At 45.7% G+C, this 18,128-nt stretch overlaps 1 protein-coding gene across 1 annotated transcript in view; it reads right to left on the reverse strand.

Annotated features, from left to right (window-relative positions):
- Window positions 1-3,821: 3,821 nt before the first annotated feature.
- The window catches only part of LOC119948143 (RING finger protein 17-like), a 37,940-nt gene continuing 23,633 nt past the window's right edge, over window positions 3,822-18,128 (reverse strand). The window contains exons 5-8 of the mRNA XM_038770058.1: window positions 8,563-8,719; window positions 7,385-7,500; window positions 6,012-6,132; window positions 3,822-4,033 (exon numbers count right to left, since the gene is read on the reverse strand). Coding sequence (XP_038625986.1) covers window positions 3,903-4,033; window positions 6,012-6,132; window positions 7,385-7,500; window positions 8,563-8,719 — 525 coding nt within the window. The 3' untranslated portion in view covers window positions 3,822-3,902. The remainder of the gene's footprint in view (window positions 4,034-6,011; window positions 6,133-7,384; window positions 7,501-8,562; window positions 8,720-18,128) is intronic.

An 18,128-nucleotide genomic window follows, 5' to 3' on the forward strand; every position in this document is an offset into this window, starting at 1 on the left:
GAACCCCGAAGTCCCAGAGCACCAGTGCTTAAGGAGACCCAGAGCACCAAGTGACCACAGGCTCCAGAGGCCCCGGGGCCCAGGAGCCCCAGGGTCCAGATATCACCAGCACCCCAGGTGTCGCAAGGCCCCAGAGACCCAGGAGCCCCTAGGCTCCAGATACCCCTGTCCTCAGGAGCATGAGACCCTAGCATTCCCAGCGCCCCAGAACCCAAGAGCCTCGTAACCCCAGGAGCCCCAGATCCACAGAATTGAGAGCCCGAAAGCAACAGGAGCCCAAAGGCCCAGAGCCCATTATGCTCAGCAGCCTCAAAGCCTCAGAGTCCCCAAATCCCCAGAGCTCGGGAACCCTGGAGTCTGGCATGCTACATCAAGAAAGGAGTGCCTCTCTTCGAGGCAAAGATTCATAAGGATCTCATAATTTTATCCTTCCCGGAAAGGAAGTTCAATTCGCTACACGAAATATATTTTGTATTAAACTCAGCTTTCTGACCCTGGTCTTTCACTCTCCACCGCGCTGATCCCTGAACCCTTCCCCAAGCGAAGGGTGACAGCAGGGTACCCCCAAAAAACTGCTGTTTGGAGAGCTGAAAATTGGGGAAATCGAGTGCAGGGAAGGCAGAAGAGATGTATTCTAAATGCGCAGTTCAAAACAGCCTCAATCAATGCTGCAACCCGAGCTGAACATTGGGAGTCTGTTGCAAAGCTTAGACCTGCATGGTATGCCGCATCAAGGAAGTAGTGGCTATCTTCAAGCCAAAGATTCATAAGGAGCTACAAAAATAGAGCCAAAAGGGAAAACAGCACCAGATGATCCGTGACACACGAGAGACAGTTTTTTCAGAATAGGGGATACATAAGCATGTTGGAAGGCAGTGAGGAAGACACCACTGGAGAGGATACAGTTGAACGTGGTGGCCAGGGAGGGGGCCAAAGGCTTTGCTAAATCGCTAAATTATGGGGTTGGAGGCGCAGGTGGAGGGGGTAGAATTTAAGAGGAGCCAGGAGATCTCCACTTGAGATATTGCTGGGTAAGATGGGAGAGTTGAAGAAGGGGCAGGAGGAGGGCTAGGACTGGAGAAGAGCAGTGGAGATTCCATGGAAGTCATGTCTGCTGGTTTCAATTTTCTTCAATAAAGAACTTGGTCAGGTTATTACGGGCAACAGATGGTAGTCCCGCCGTCGACCCCCGGCCCATGTCATCCCCCGGGCCTGGAATGCCCTCCCTTTGCCCATCCACCAAGCTAGCTCTCTTCCTCCCTTCAAGGGTCTACTGAGAGCTCACCTCCTCCAGGAAGCCTTCCCAGACTGAGCCCCTTCCTTCCTCTCCCCCTCGTCCCCCTCTCCATCCCCCTCATCTTACCTCCTTCCCTTCCCCACGGCACCTGTATATATGTATATGTTTGTACATATTTATCACTCTATTTATTTTACCTGTACATATCTATTCTATTTATTTTATTTTGTTAGTATGTTTGGTTTTTTCTCTGTCTCCCCCTTTTAGACTGTGAGCCCACTGTTGGGTAGGGACTGTCTCTATATGTTGCCAACTTGTACTTCCCAAGCGCTTAGTACAGTGCTCTGCACACAGTAAGCGCTCAATAAATATGATTGATTGATTGATTGTAAAGGTGGGGAGCTGGGGGGAAGGAGGAAGGCAGAGAGCTAGAGGAGGAAGATAAATGTTTGAAAGACCCAGCGAGGGCAATGGGCATGGGAGTCAATAAGGATGGAGAAAAAATGCTGTCAGGCAGAGGAGTGGGCAGAGTTAAAGCTGGCGAGGATGACTCTGAGGTGGACATGGTCAGCCGGGTATCTGGATTTCTGCCAGCAGCATGCTGCAGCTCGTGTACAGGACAGAAGAAAGCAGACTGTGGAGGTGAACAAGCGCTGTGCGTTAGCGGTACGAGATTGGTGAAGGAATAAGGGAGTGGAGTGAATGAGTTGAGTTTAGTAGAGAGGATGGTGTTGAAGGCGTCAATCTGGACATTATGTGAAGGTAGTTTGTGTATGGAGACTAAATGGGGCAGGTGGACTTGAGTAAACTGGACGGGGCCAACAGACCAGAGGTCTCTGTGAAGAAACGGGGCAGATTTGTGGAGAGGGAGTGTGTGGAAGAGAAGATGGGTGATGAGTTTGTGGTGAGGGTGGAGATTGTATTGATGATGAAATCGAGTGTGCGTCCAAGTTGGTGAGTCGGTGAGGTGGGGTGGAGCAGGAGGTCAGTGGAGTTGAGGAGTGATAGAAACTGGGCATCGGAAGGGTTAACATGAACATGGCCATTGAAGTCCCACAAGATCAATGTAGGAATGGAGAAGGAGAGAAAGAATGTGAGAAAGGGATCAAAGTGGTTCAGAAAGTTGGAGATGGGACCTGGTGGGTGGTAGATGACCATGACTAGTAACTGGAGTGGGTGGCTGATGTGGATGATATGGGCTTCAGAGGACGAGAAAGAGAGGGATGGGGGTGGTGGAGTTGTGCAAAGGCGGCCTTGGGGAATGAGAAGGAGGCCCACTCCTCCCCCCTGTCCCAGTCTTTGGTTGTGGGAGATGAGGCCCCCTCTAGAAAGAGCAGTATGGAGACAGTGTCACCTGGGGAGAGCCGGGTTTCAGTGTGGACAAGGAAGAGCAGTGACTGAGTCAGGATCTGGTCAAGGATGAGGGGAAGCTTTCCCATAAAGGAGCAGGGATTCCACTGGCTGCACCTGGCCAAGGTTGGTGGGGTGTTTGTGTGTGCTGGGGGAGGGAACGGCGCAAGGGGTGGGGAGGGCTTGGATGGGGGTGAGCTGACGGGACCCACCACTACTGCTGCTACCTCTACCACGAGCATAGTTAAGTAGTGGAAGTTGCACCTGCCTTTCTCTTCTCTAGCTTAAGCCAGCCCTGAAATCCTGGACCCATTTTTAAAGGTGAAGGCCTTTAATCTGGCCTGGGCTGAGGTCAGAGTAAATAGGAGCTAATAAATCACCGGAAGAAGAGTACAAATGACTCTAGCCAAACAAAAATAAAGCAGTGAGTGGCTATTACCTTTCCCACCAGCATCTGAGGCTACCGAGAAGGTAGGTGCAGATGCTTGTCAGGGAGCCTTGCAACCGTTTTTCCCTTAGCCATGTACAAACTTTCAGAGCAGGTACTATTGTTAGTGAGAGGGTTTAGCCTCTCACCACGTTTTATTTTTTATAATTTACTTTTACCACAGTTCCTGACTCTGCCCTTTTGGTCGGTGAAGGGCAGGAGAGAAGGGTGCTACTGCACCCCCCTTTTCCAAACATGGTGTAAGCTCCTTATGGGCAGGGATCAGGTCTACCAACTCTGTTGTATTGTACTCTCACAAGTACTTGGCATAGTATATCATCTGCACCCAGCCAGCATTCAGTAAATGCCATCGAGTGACTGATTGATAGTGGAAATGGTGCGCACGCATGCACGCCCCCCCCCAACCCCTCCCCAGATGCAAAAGAGGAAGGCAGAAAATGCTGGAGAGTTAGAATGGGAGGAAATGAGCGAGGGGAGAAGAGGATCAGCGTGACAGTGACTAAAAGGGAGGAAGTGGGTAAAGGAAAAAGAATTGCAAGGCCAGGGAACAGATGGGAGGAAGGGGATTCAGAGAAAAAATGTGTATGAGAAATTTGGTAGAGAGGACCCACACCCAATTCGGTGAGGGGACAGAGACAGAGACTGATGGTAATGATGGGGAAAGTAAGAGGGAGACAGGAAGAGACAATAAGAGTAAAGAAAACACTGTGGGAAAAGGCACACACATACACACACAACAATATTTCGCACACCTTCAGAATGAATGAACAAACTCAACGGTTTCAATGATACTAAAGGAAAGTATACTAGTTTAATGCTTTAATAAAAACATCTGGGCTAAATATCCTTAAGGCCAAGATATAAGCCTTATACTTGCCCCAGGTCATAACGTGCTAGGCCTCCTTTAACCAGCTCACTATTAACACTCTTCGTCATCAATCCAGGAACATGGGGTGAAGGAAAAAGCTCAACTAACAGCACATTATCTTCCAAAATTCCTGCAAAAAAATAGCACAATAGGTGTATGTTTTGAAACTGGTAGTAAAATAGTCAGGGACCAAACACTCTCACAAAAATTGTTGCATCTCTTTTCCTTTTTGCCTTGTGTATATAAAATGCACTCCATATACACACGCCCAGAAAATGGGAAATAGTAAAATTTAAGAGACAAATTCCATGACCACCTTAGGAATAATTTGAAACTAGCCTTAAGTGATTCCATTTAACCTAATTCCTCTCATCATCCTCAACAATGGCACTTACTGTATGCACACAGCACTGCCCTAAGTGGGCAGGGAGAGGGGGCAATATTGGAGAAAAACATTAAAAAAGACACATAAGGCCAAATGATGCACTGCTCGGAAAGCCAATGCACAGTAGGTCTCAGAAAAAGTCCAGGGTTTAGGTTTGCCAAAATCAGATTTCAAGTTGGGTTATAATAGCTTTTGAAGAGGTAAGAAGACTTTGACTACAGAGAGCCCAGCAAAGTGTCAGAGTTGCACACCATTATTTATAAGGGTAGAAGAGCGATATTGCTCTGGAAGATCTAGAGAAGCTAGACAGGGTTCTCAATCTGCATGCCACTGGGATGGGTGTTTGACTAAGAGTGTGAGTTTCTGGAGGGAAGCTCTTTGAGGAATTTGCCACTGTTAGGAAACCAGGAGCCTCGCAGAAGAAGAGAGGCCTGTTGTCCTTGGGCAGGATCTAGAGTATGAAATTTAGAGAATTTGGGGGACTCCATGTCTCCACTCAAGCCTTGAAGAGGATCTCAACTGACTGGTGTCATAACATCTAGACTGTAGACCCCTCTAGACTGTAAGCCCATTGTGGGCAGGGATTGTCTCTCTTTATTACTGCATTGTACTTTCCAAGTACTTAGTACAGTGCTGTGCACGCAGTAAGCACTCAATAAATCCGAATGAATGAATGAATGAATGATAACCAGAAAGAAAGAAACTTGGGGGCAACAGGTTAGAAAAATGAAGGCTTCATGTACTCACTTTATGCGAGGGAGCTGGCAACGGGGGTAGAGGTGAAAGCAAGTGATAATCTCGGTATTGAAACATGGGAAAGCAGACTAACTTGAGAAATCATTCCTAGTTTTGGGCTGCATCCAAATGGTGGTCGCTTCACAAGACAGCCCTAAAATATTAATGTAGAATACGAATGACCTTTTTGGGACACGTGGGGTACGCTGGATGATGAGGAGCACAATGGGGACAGCAACTCAAAACTGACATCCAAACAGTAAGCATGCCTGGGAATTTTTCAGTTTACAGGCATGCAGATTAATTTTGCAATGTACATGACCTCTAGTGTTCAGTTTAAACCACTTTTTATCCCATATTCTAGGGTTTTACCAGGTGCACATCTTGTCTCCGAGTTGCATCCCAATTTTGTAATTCATGACACAGAGGAGTAATGCATGAAAATGTGTTACATCCATGCTTGTGAATATGCAAAGATGCCTGTGGCAGTCTAGACACAATAAACCACAGGAACGCAAATCTGAAATGTACTGCTGATTTGCATCCCCTATAGAGCTGCAGAAGAATTCTAAAACCCCAACTACTGAAATGGGAAGAGAAAGGAAGTGTTTATGAAGACACCTGCATTGCTTCCTGATACAGGGTTTATGGAACTTGAACATTACAAAGTCATATTCAACACTGAATCTTCTCTATAGGGAAAAAGCCAAGGGCCCAGGGAAATCCATTTAGGTCACTTGCTTGCATAGTTCCCAAGTGGTGCTACAAGCCATGCATTAGCTAACCCAAGGCCTTGGCCCCATCATAGCCGTTTTGCCTCCGGAATGAGACTGATGGGGGCCAAAAACCCACTTTCCCACTTCTTCCTATTGCCCAGGATCCCATTCCCCTCCCCTGGATCCCAAGGGAATGGGACTGAGGGAACGAAGGACACAGAGACACAGACACGCAGAGATTCGGAGAGAAAATGAACACAGAAAAAACTTACTGTTAACTGAACAAATCAAAAATTGGCCGTCACCCATTTCCACAAATTTTTCTTCGGCTTCTACACTCCAGTATCCTGTACCGGTAGAAGGTTCAATATTGGCCAGTTTGCATTTAATTGCCTGCATTTCGAAGGAAACTGATATTGTTACATCATAAAACCTTCAGAGGAGCCATTTCCTTTGTGATTGTAATGAAACAGAAGTGAAATCTCAAAGAAACAAAACTCATTCAAACCTTTACTCTTTAAAAGCTTGCCCGGTTTAGAGCCCAGGAAACAAAATTGTGATCATTTTCATATTGCCGATTTGTACTTCCCAAGCGCTTAGTACAGTGCTCTGCACACAGTAAGTCCTCAATAAATACGATTGAATGAATATTTAAGGACATGTAACAAGAATTTATTACAAGAGTGAATGTTTAAATAGTCTAACCGGATGTATGTTGTATGCACCATTGTCCTTTAAGACACACGGAGTCTTGAAATGAGACTGGGGAAGTGAAACAAATTTACTATTACTGCCTGAGGTAATCATTTACCATTCAGGCCTTTTTCTTTAAGTTTTTTAATTTGAAAGTTCGATCCACCAAGGCATGCTCTACACTTCAGAATAAAACTAGCTCTCTTAAAATGATGACAAAAATAACCATTTTTATTCCTTGGGAGAGTTTTTTTGTATGTTTTAGTGCAAAGGGGACTTGTGCCAACTACTTGGGATTGTTCATGTCGCACTAGTAACAACAGTATTTCTTAAGCATTTAGTGTGTGCAGACCATTGCACTAAGCCCTGGGAGAGAATACACAGGTGGGAATTAGATATGGTACCTTTCCCTTGTGGGAGCATAAGGGGAGGGTGCTCACAAGCTAAGAGTATACAAGTGGGGAGAAAGGATTGGAGCCAGAAGCATCAAGTGAGCAAAGAGCTAAAGGATCTCCCCTCAGGTGACCCTACTCAGTCCGGGATTGAAGCTACAGAGGAAACAAAGTGTTCCACGTCTGGAGTTTCCAACTCTGCTGCATAGCAGGATCACTGGGGTAGCCCTCCTCAAATTTGTGTGGACAATAGAGAAGATCACACCATTTGGTATATGCAGCCATTTAAATGAGAGGAGACATGGGTCACTCCTGCTCGTATGGCAGCCTAAGGAGCTTTAGCGGCCTTCTTTTGAGGGCATGGTCCTCTTAGACAGTGAAATAAAGAGAAATCTTGGGCCTAAATACTCCTGCCGGCCCAAGGGCTGATCTAACTTCATTGGTCAGTGAATCCCTGGTCAACTGAAATTATTGTAGGAGCAAATGGATGTTTAAAAACAATCTCCAACCAATGGTGTTTGTTTTAGCGAAAATACATTCAAAGTTAATACAAAATTCACCTTTTTTGGGAAATTAAAAATCTCATCCTTTACTTGACGTATGTCCTTAAGTGCTATCCTTGCAGTCCGGCCAACGTCAACATTCATAACTTCCACTTCTTGATGTCCTGGCAAGCCTTCAGAAATCACAAACTGAACCTTGGAGCTTAGAATTTAGAGCCAAGGCTAAAGGGGAACAAATTCATTCATTCATATAATTAAACTTATTGAGCGCTTACTGGGTGCAAAGCACCGTACTAAGCGCTTGGGAGAATATAATATAAGAACAGGCACAGTCCTGCCCACAATGACTTCACCGTCTAGACAAGGAGAACTTAATATAAATGAATAAATAGATAGATAAGAAATACATAAAAAAATAAATAGATAGATATATACAGATATGTAGAGACAAATATTGTAGAGTGGAAATCCTCCTGAAGCCAGCAAACCTAGAGTAAATTTATTATAAGGCGCCCGACGCCGCTCAAAGGCCAGGAATAGATGAGCACTGTAGCCCACAAAACATTTTTAGCAGCACTGCAGAGCAGCAGCAGCAGTAGTTAACAGTAATAGTAGTACTGACAGTAGTAATGGTAGTAATAGTACTGGTGGTAGTAGTCGTGGCAGTAATATTAGTAGCAGCAGGATTTACTGAGCACCTACCTGGTGTACTCTACAATACTAGATGCTTGGAAAGTACAGAATAATTCAGTGATGCCTCCCTCAAGGATCTTACACTCTAATGGGGGAGACAAGCATAAAACTGTTTACAACTAGAACTGAAAGAGTTCAGTGAATTATGCTTCCTGGGCAGAACACTACCCAAATTTATACTCAGAAGGAGAGAATGGAATTAAGAAAATTAATGATTTCAGGAGACTTGCAAATGGAGTGCAATATCAAGCTCTAAATAAATCAAGCAACTGGCTGAAGTGGGGCAACCACAAGATAGTTTCACTGGTTCAGGAAAAATGAATTTAAAACTCCAAGGTTATCATACACGAACTAGAATTTGATATTTGATATGACCATTTAAAAATACTTGGCAAAGAGAATTTGACAGAATCTACATGGTCAAGTAGACATGATATTTGAAAGACTATTTAAACAACTGACTCTTCTAATTCGTGATCCGTATGACCAAAATTCATCTGTAGCATCTGATATTTTGGTATAGCTTCAAATAATGTGTTTACCAACGATTTCTGCTCGGTACAAAATTCCATCTTCAAACTTAGCTATGCAGGCTTGTCCTTGGACTGGGCAGAGGATTTCAAGATTTTCGCCATCACATTCATTTCCATAAGCATCTTTAATTATCTTCAGGAAAAGTAAAAAATCTAGATTTTCTACCTAAGTAATAAAAGAGAGAAAGCTTATCCTGGTTCGATATTAACCCAGTCGCATTCTACTTTCCCAAACAAAATTTAAGTTCACCCAAGCAACAGGTCTTTCTGTAGCAAAAACATGCAGCATTGGTCCTGTTATTGAAAATGAAATCAACCTAAAAGTACAAAAAATATGATAGATGCATCATGGATCATCACTAGCTAGTTACTTTGCCCAGGCTTTGTTTTCACCGTTCTCTCTTTAAGGTAGGTACTTATGATCTTCTAGTAACTGGTTGGGTAGAGTAGGCAAAAACATACCGAAAATACAAAAAATGGTGAAGTAGCTCCAAAAGCAGAATACGCTTAATTATGATTAGAGAGATATTTATTGAAAAGTTCCAGAATTAAGAATTGCCAAGGTATCTATCAGTGAGCAGATTGCAGACAGTAAAGTATCTTCTATCCTAGTACTCCATCCTAATCCTCCTCGACCTCTCAGCTGCCTTCGACACTGTGGACCACTCCCTTCTCCTCAACACGCTATCCAACTTTGGCTTCACAGACTCTGTCCTCTCCTGGTTCTCCCTTTTATCTCTCTGGCCATTCATTCTCAGTCTTCTTCACGGACTCCTTCTCCGCCTCCCATCCCCTTACTGTAGGGGCTGCTCGAGGCTCAGTTCTTGGTCCCCTTCGGTTCTCTATCTATACTCACTCCCTTGGGGAACTCATTCGATCCCACGGCTTCAGCTATCATCTCTACGCTGATGACACCCAAATCTACATCTCTGCCCCTGTTCTCTCTCCCTCCCTCCAGGATCGTACCTCCTCCTGCCTTCAGGACATCTCCATCTGGATGCCTGCCTGCCATCTAAAACTCAACATGTCCAAGACTGAGCTCCTCACCTTCCCTCCCAAACCCTCTCCTCTCCCTGAATTTCCTGTCACTCTAGACGGCTCTACCATCCTTCCCGTCTCACAAGCCCGCAACCTTGGTGTCTTCCTTGACTCCACTCTCTCATTCACCCCACACATCCAGTCCGTCACTAAAACCTGCCGGTCTCAACTCCACAACATCGCCAAGATCCGCCCTTTCTTCTCCATCCAAACCACTACCTTGCTGGTTCAATCCCTCACCCTAACCCGAATGGATTATTGCATCAGCCTCCTTTCTGATCTCCCATCTTCAAATCTCTCCCCGCTTCAGTTTGTACTTCACTCTGCTGCCCGGATTATCTTTCTACAGAAACGCTCCTGGCATGTCACTCCCCTCCTCAAAACTATCCAATGGTTGCCTGTCAACCTTCGAATCAAGCATAAACTCCTCACTCCTGGCTTCAAAGCTCTCCACCACCACGATCCCTCCTACCTCGCCTCCCTTCTTTCCTTCTACAGCCCAGCCTGAACCCTCCACTCCTCTGCCACTAGCCTCCTCACTGTGCCTGATTCTCGCCGGTCCCGCCGTCCACCCGTGGCCCACACCCTTCCTCTGGACTGGAATGCCCTCCCTCCACACATCCGCCAAACTAGCCCTCTTCTCCCTTCAGAGCCCTACTGAGAGCTCGCCTCCTCCAGGAGGCCTTCCCAGACTGAGCCCCTGCTTTCTCCTCTCCTCCTCCTCCTCCCCTCACCATCGCACCCCTCCCTCCCTCTGCCCTATCCCATTCCCCTACCCACAGCGCTTGTACATATTTGTACATATTTATTACTCTATTTTATTTGCACATACTTACTATATTTCTTTTATTAATGATGTGCACATAGCTTTAATTTTATTTATTCTGATGGTATTGAAACCTGTCTTGTTTTGTTTTGTTATCTGTCTCCAACTTCTAGACTGTGGACCCGTTGTTGGGCAGGGACTGTCTCTATATGTTGCTGATTTGTACTTCCCAAGCGCTTTGTACAGTGCTCTGCACACAGTAAGCGCTCAATAAGTACGAGAAAATGAATAAACTCAAAACAGAAATTCTCACGTTCCCTCCCAAATCCGTTCCTTCACCTAACTCTCAATCAATCAATCAATCAATAGTGTTCACTGAGTGCTCTCTTTATTCATTGCACTGTACTCATAGCATATGTTCTATGTGCTATGCACAGCACTTAAGAGAGTACGATGGACTCCCTTCTTCAAATATCTTACAATCAGGTGTGTGTCTTTGTGGGGAGGACAGACGTTGAAATAAATTACAGGTAGGGGAAGCAACCAATATGCAAAATAGGCTCTACATGACAGATGGGGGAATTTCAAAGTGCTTAGGGGGTGCAGCCTTGGCACTATCCTTGAAGCAATATGGCCTAGTGGAAAGAGCATGGTCCTAGAAGCCACAGAACCTGGGTTCTAATTCTGGCTCTGCCAGGCAACTGCTGTATGTGATTGGTCAAGTCATTTAACTTCTTTGTGCCTCAGCTTCCTCAGCTGTAAAGTGGGGGTTCAATACCTGGTCTTCTTCTTACTTAAACTGTGATCCCCATGCGGCACAGGAACTGAGTCCAACCTGATCAACTTTATCTGCCCCAGCACTTAGAACTGAGCCTGATACACATTGAGAGCTTATTAAACACCATAATGAATAAGCAAAATACAGATTTAGGGCATATGTGACACAGACTTAAAGGAGAATAGGGTGGGGGAGATGTGAGAGGTTAGTCTTAGCGGATGGGGAATGGAGGGAGGGTAGAGTGGGGAGAAGAGAGGTTGTGGAGAAGAGAGGTTGTTTGGAAAAGCGTTTTTGGAAGACTTCCTATCTCTGTCAACAACTCCACTAACCAACCTCCCTGACACAGAAGCCTGCAGCCTTGGCATGATTCTTGATTCTTTGCCCTTAATTCAGTCTGTGGCTAAAACCTGTAGTTTTTCCTCCATGGCGTTTACCAGATACACCCCTTTTCTCTCCAGCCAAATGGACGCCACCCTGTTCAAGGGACTCATCATATCCTGGCTAAACTACTGAATCAGCCTCCTCATTGACTTGTCTCAATCAAACGTATTTATTGAGTGCTTACCTGTACTAAGCATGCGGCAGAATACGGTAAACAGAGTTAGTAGACACAATTCCTGCCCACAGTGAGCTCACAGTCTAGAAGGGGAGACAGACATTAAAATCAATAAATATATTATGTACATGAACATGGGTGCTGTAGGGCTGAGGAAGGGGTGAACAAAGGGAGCAAATCAGGGCAACGCAGAAGGGAGTGGAAAAAGAGGAAATAAGGGTTTAGTTATGGAAGCCCTCTTGGAGGGAGATGCGCCTTCAATAAGGCTTTGAACCGAGGAAGAGTAATTGTCTGCCGGTTATGAAGAGGAAGGACATTCCAGGACAGAAGTGGGACGTGGGCAAGAGGTTGGCAGTGAGATAGACGGGATTGAAGTACAGTGAGAGGTGGGCATTAGAGAAGCGAAGTGTGTGATAATCACAATTATGATACTTGTTCAGTGCTTACTGTGTGCCAAGCATTGTTTTAAGCTCAGGAGTATGGGCTGGGTTGTAGTAGGAAAGCAGTGGGTGAGGGAAGAGAAGGCAAGGTGATAAAGTGTTTTAAATAACAATAATAATAGTTATTGAATTGGTTATGCTTACGATATGATGAGCACTGTTCTAAGCGCTGGGGTAGATACAAGGTAATCCGGTTGTCCCAAGGAAGGGAGGAGGGCTCATAGTTTTAATCCCCATTTTGCAGATGAGGCAAATGAGGCACAGAGAAGTTAAATGGCTTTCCCAAGGTCACACAGCAGACAAGTGGCAGAGCCATGTGCTCTGATTCCCAAACCCACACTCTTTCCACTAAGTCACGCTGGTAAGGAGTTTCTGTTCTGCATGGGAGTGGATGAGCAACCACTGGAGGTTCTTAAGGAGTGGGGGAACATGAACTGAACATTTTTTCCAGGCATCAGAATGAAGTATGGACTGGAGTGGGGGAAAGACAGGAGGCAGAGAGGTCAGCAAGGAGGCTGATACAGTAATAATGGTAAGATAGGATAAGTGCTTGGATTAATTTGGTAGCAGTTTAAATGGAGAGGAAAGGGTGAGTTTAGCGATGTTGTGAAGGTTCAGCTGACAGGATTTAATGATAGATTGAATATGTGGGTTGAATGAGAGAGGAGTCAAGGATAACGCCAAGTATACGGGTTTGCAAGACAGGAAGGATGGTGGTGCTGTCTTCAGTGATGGGAAAATCAGGGGAAGGACAAGATTTGGATGGGAAGATAAGGAGACTCTCTCCTCCCCTCTCATGTCCATATTTTGCTCTCCTACCTGGATAACAATAATAATAAGAATAATGATTATGGTATTCGTTAAGCACTTACTATGTGCCAAGCACTATTTTAAGCGCTGGGGTAGATAGGAGGTAATCACATTGTCCCACGTGGGGCTACAGTCTTAATCCCCAATTTATAACTGAGGTAACTGAGACACAGAGAAGTTATGTAGCTTGCACAGGAGACAAGTGGCAGAGCCGGAATTAAAACCCACGTCCTCTGATTCCCAAACCCGGATTCCTTCCACTAAGATACGCTGCTTCTCTGGATCATTTTTTAAAACGTTATTCTGCACACGTCTCTACACGCCTTATTTACCTGCGATGATGACTCATTCTTACTTGCATCTAATTAATTGGGGTATATGTTAAGCGCTTACTGCTACTAGTAATAATGACATTTTTAAGCACTTACTATGTGCAAAGCAATGTTCTAAGCGCTGAGCACTGTTCCAGGCGCTGTTCCAAGCTATGGGACAGATATAAACAAATCAGGTTGGACACAGTCCCTGTCCCACATGTGGCTGACAGTCTTTATCCCCATTTTACAGAGCACACAGAAGACAAGTGGCGGGGCCAGAATTAGAACCTAGGTCCTTCTGACTCCCAGACCTGTGCTTTATCCACTAGGTCACGCTGTTTCTCACTGTGACACTCACCTCTGCTAAGTAGAAAAAGCATGGCACTGGGAGTCAGGAGACCAGCGTGTTATTTCCCATTCTGACAATGACCTGCTGCTTAACTTGGGCAGGTCACTTAATCTTTCTATGACCCAGTTTCCTTAGCTCTCAAATAGGGATAAAATAACCTTCTTTCCCTACCTGTTATACTGTGAACGCCACATGGGACAGAGCTTGGAACAATACAACTATCTTGTACTTAGACCAGTGGTTAGCCCATTGTTCTGCTTCAATAACACCATGATTATTATTATTATAGAGTAGAAACTTCTGGACATTGGCTTTAATCATTCAATGGCATTTACTGAGCATTTACTGAGTGCAGACCACTGTACTAACCACTTAAGAGAGTACAATGCAACAGAGCTGGTAGATGTATCTCCTGCTCACAGGGAGCTTGCAGTCTTGAAGGGGAGAGACATTAAGATAAATAAACTGGGGATATGTTCATAGGTTCTGTGGGGCTAAGAGTGGGGTGCGTATCAAGTGCTTGAAGTGTACAGATCTAAGTGCACAGGTGATGCAGAAGGGAAAGGGAAAGGGGAAAAAAAGACTAAATCGAGGACGACCTCTTGGAGAAGATATGATGTGAAGGTGCGGAGAGTAGCCTTATCTGGATGGGGAGGGAGTTCTAGATCAGCAGGAAAGGGGTCAGCGGCAAAATAGATGAGATTGACACACAGTGAACAGCTGGCACTGGGAGAGTGAACTCTGTGGACTGGGTTGTAATAGGATATCAGCAACATATAGTAGGAGGGGGCGAGCTGATTGAGTGCTTTGAAGCTAATGGTGAGGAGTTTCTGGAGGATGCGAAGGTACATGAACAATCACTGGAGGTTCCTGAAGAGTGGGGAGATGGAGACTGACACTTTTTTTAGAAAAATAATCAGGGGAGCAGAGTGAAGTATGGACTAGAGTGGGAGGAGAAAGGAAGCAGGGAGGTCAGCGAGGAGTCTGATGCAGAAGTCAAGGCAGGATATAAGTGCTTGGATCAAGGCGATCAATTCAACCCGCTCTCTGTCTCATGCTTGCCCATTCTCTACTCCATTACCCTCAAGCCACTGCACCTTGGTCTAATTTCTCCTGCCTCCGGCCCCTTGTTCATGCTCTGCCCCTTCCCAGGAACTCCCTCCCCACTCAACTCATCTCCAGAGCCCTACTGAAACCCCACCTCCTCCAGGAGGCCTTTCCCGATTCATGTTTCTTTTCTTCAGATCAGATGCTCCCAACTACCACCTCAACACTTTCGTGTCACCTCCACACTTGAGCACTCACAACTACCTGTGGCACTTCCATACATATAGACCTGTGTCTTCTAGTGTCTCAGCACTAATCCACATATCCATCTTTCCTGCCTCTTAGTAATAGTAACAAAGCAGCGTGGCTTAGTGGAAAAAGCACAGGGTTTGGGAGTCAAAGGTCGTGGGTTCTCATCCCGTCTCCATCACTTATCAGCTGTGTGACGTTGGGCAATTCATTTAGCTTCTCTGTGCCTCAGTTACATCATCTGTAAAATGGGGATTAAGATTGTGAAGCCCACGTGGGATAATATGATTACCTTGTAATTTTCCAAGTGTTTAGAACAGTGCTTGGCACATAGTAAGAGCTTACCAAATACCATCATTATTATCAGTAGTAGTAGTAATAATAATAACAATAAAGGTGATACTTGGTAAGCGATTATTCCGTGTAACGCACTCTTCGAAGTGGTAGGGTACATACAAAAAAAATCAGGTCAAACACAGTCCCTCTCCCTCATTGGGCTCACAGTCGAAATGAGAGGAAGACTAGATACTGAATCCCTACTTCACACATGGGGAAACTGAGGAATAGAGAAGTTAGGTGACTTGCCCAAGCTGGCAAAGTAGTCAACTCAGGTCCTCTTTTAATCCCACCTTCTTTCTGCACGAACTTCTTTTGCGTCTGTCACCCCCACTAGACTGTAAACTTCTCAAGGGCAAGGATCATGATGCCCAACTCCACTATAACTCAATAATTCCTCTATCAGACCACAAACTCCTCATCTGCTCTCTTTCCCATATGCTCACCCCCACATATCTATCCTTTTTCTCCACAGAGATCCCCATTCTTTTGACCCCCTCCAATATTCTCCAGCCATCCCACTCCATTCTCCTGGTGCATAAATCCGAACACTCCACACCATCCTCTCCACTGAACTGAACGTTACTGCTTCCATGTCTCTCCACCAGTCTCATACCACTAACCCACAACCCTGTATTATCTCCAAAGTATGCTCCCTCTGCTTCTATGCCTGAGCTGTGGAGTGGTGTTGGGGGAATCCCAGATATCTCTCTGACCATGTCCAACTTGAATTCATTCTTATGTTTCAATTCGACCTCTCCACTGCCCGACAACAATACATCTCCTTCCTAGGTCACTCCTAAACCCACTGCCTAAGCCACCTTTTCTGGACATTTAACTCCCACCTCAAACCTCCTGTTCTCCCGCTCCCACCATCTCTTTCTCCTAACGATCTGGCCACATACTTCATCAACAAAATTGAAACCATCTGGTGTGATCTCCCTAAAATTCCCCCCCTGCTCCTCCCTAATCCCACAACACTGCCTTGTAGAACTCAAGATGAGATCGCTCGCCTTCTATCAAAATTTACCCCCTCCACCTGTGCTTCTGACCCCATCCCTTCATGTCTTTTTAAAACACTTGCCCCCTCCCTTCTTCCCTGTGCATGAGCCAGAGATCTCGGCTGGCGGAAATCTAGATATCAAGCGGGATATCAGGCCGACGTCGTCCACCTCAAGTGCATCCTTGCATGCTTTAACTCTGCCTGGCAAAATTATTTCTCCACCCTTATTGATACACATGCCCACTGACCTAGCCAGCTGTTCCAGATGTTTAACTCTCCCCTCAAGCCCTCATCTCTTGCCCCCAATCATCTGGTCACCTACTTTATTGAGAAAGTTTAAAACCATCGGGCTTCACCTCCCTAAAATCTCCCCAACACCTCTCCAGTCCCTCCCTCCTCCTGGCCCTTCTACAACTCTCCCATCAGTATCTCAAGAGATCTCCTGCCTTCTCTCAAAATCTACCCCCTCCACCTATGCATCTGACCCCATCCCTTCTCACCTTATCAAACCAACTGCCCTCCCTCCTTCTGTCATCCCTGAGTGTCATCTTCAACTGCTCTCCAATGGCTTCCCCACTTCGCCACTGCTTTCGAGCATGTCCATGTATCCCCTATCCTAAAAAAACACAAACCCACGGCTCCATCCAGTTATCACGCTATCTCCCTCCAACCATTACTTTCCAAACTTCTCGAGCGAGCTGTCTACACCCATTGTATAAAATTCTATTCCTCCAATTCTCTCTTTGACCCCCTCCAATCTGGCCTTCCATCCCCTTCACCCCACAGAAACTGCTCTCTCAAATCTCACAACTGATCACTTTCTTGCCAAATCCAAAGGCCTCTAGTCTACCCTAATCCTCCTCGACCTTTCAGCTGCCTTCGACACTGTTGACCACGCCCTTCTTCTGGAAACACTAGCCAACCTCGGCTTTACCGACATCATCCTCTCCTGGTTCTGCTCCTATCTCTCTGGCTGCACGTTTTCAGTCTCTTTTGCCAGCTCCTCTTCTTCCTCCTATCCCATAACTTTGGGTGTCCCTCATTCTGGGTCCTCGTCCATTCTCCATCTACAACCACTCCCTTGGAGAACTCATTCACTCCCATGGCTTCACCTACCTCCTCTTTGCAGATGATATGCAAATCTACATCTCCAACCCTGACCTCTCTCCTTCCTTGTAATCTCACATTTCCTCCTGCCTTCGGGACATTTCTACCTGGATGCCCCACCAACCCCTCAAACGAAACATGACCAAAACTGAGCTCCATGTCTTCCCACCCAAACCATGTCTTTCCCATCTTTCCCATCACTGTAAACGATACCACCATCCTATGTCACAAGCCCATAACCTTGGTGCTGTCTTTGACTTAGTTTCCTCATTCCATCCACATATCCAATCTGTCTCCAAACCCTGGCAGTTCTACCTTCATAACGTTGCTAAAATCCATCCTTTCCTCTCCATCCAAACTTCCACCACACTGATCTAAGCACTTATCCTATCCCATCTTGACTACTCCATCTGCTTCCTTGCTGACCTCATGGCCTCCTGTCTCTCCGCTCTCCAGTCCATACTTCGCTCTGCTGCATGAATTAAAAGCTTTCAGTTCTTGTCTCCCCACTCCTCAAGAACCTTCAAGGCCTGTCCATCCACCAGCACATCAAACAAAAACTCCTTATCATAGGCTTTAAAGCATTCAATCAGCTCTCCTCATCCTACCTCATCTCACTGATTTCCTACTATAGCCCAGTCTGCACACTCCACTTCTCCAGTGCCAGCTTCCTCACTGGGCTCCTATATCATCTATCTCAGCTTAAACCCTTTCCCACGACCTCCCTCTAGCCTTGGAACACCCTCCCCTTCCATAAGTGCCAGACCACAATTCTCTCCATC

The sequence above is a fragment of the Tachyglossus aculeatus genome, chromosome X4 (genome assembly GCF_015852505.1).
Source record: "Tachyglossus aculeatus isolate mTacAcu1 chromosome X4, mTacAcu1.pri, whole genome shotgun sequence".
Lineage (NCBI taxonomy): Eukaryota > Metazoa > Chordata > Mammalia > Monotremata > Tachyglossidae > Tachyglossus > Tachyglossus aculeatus.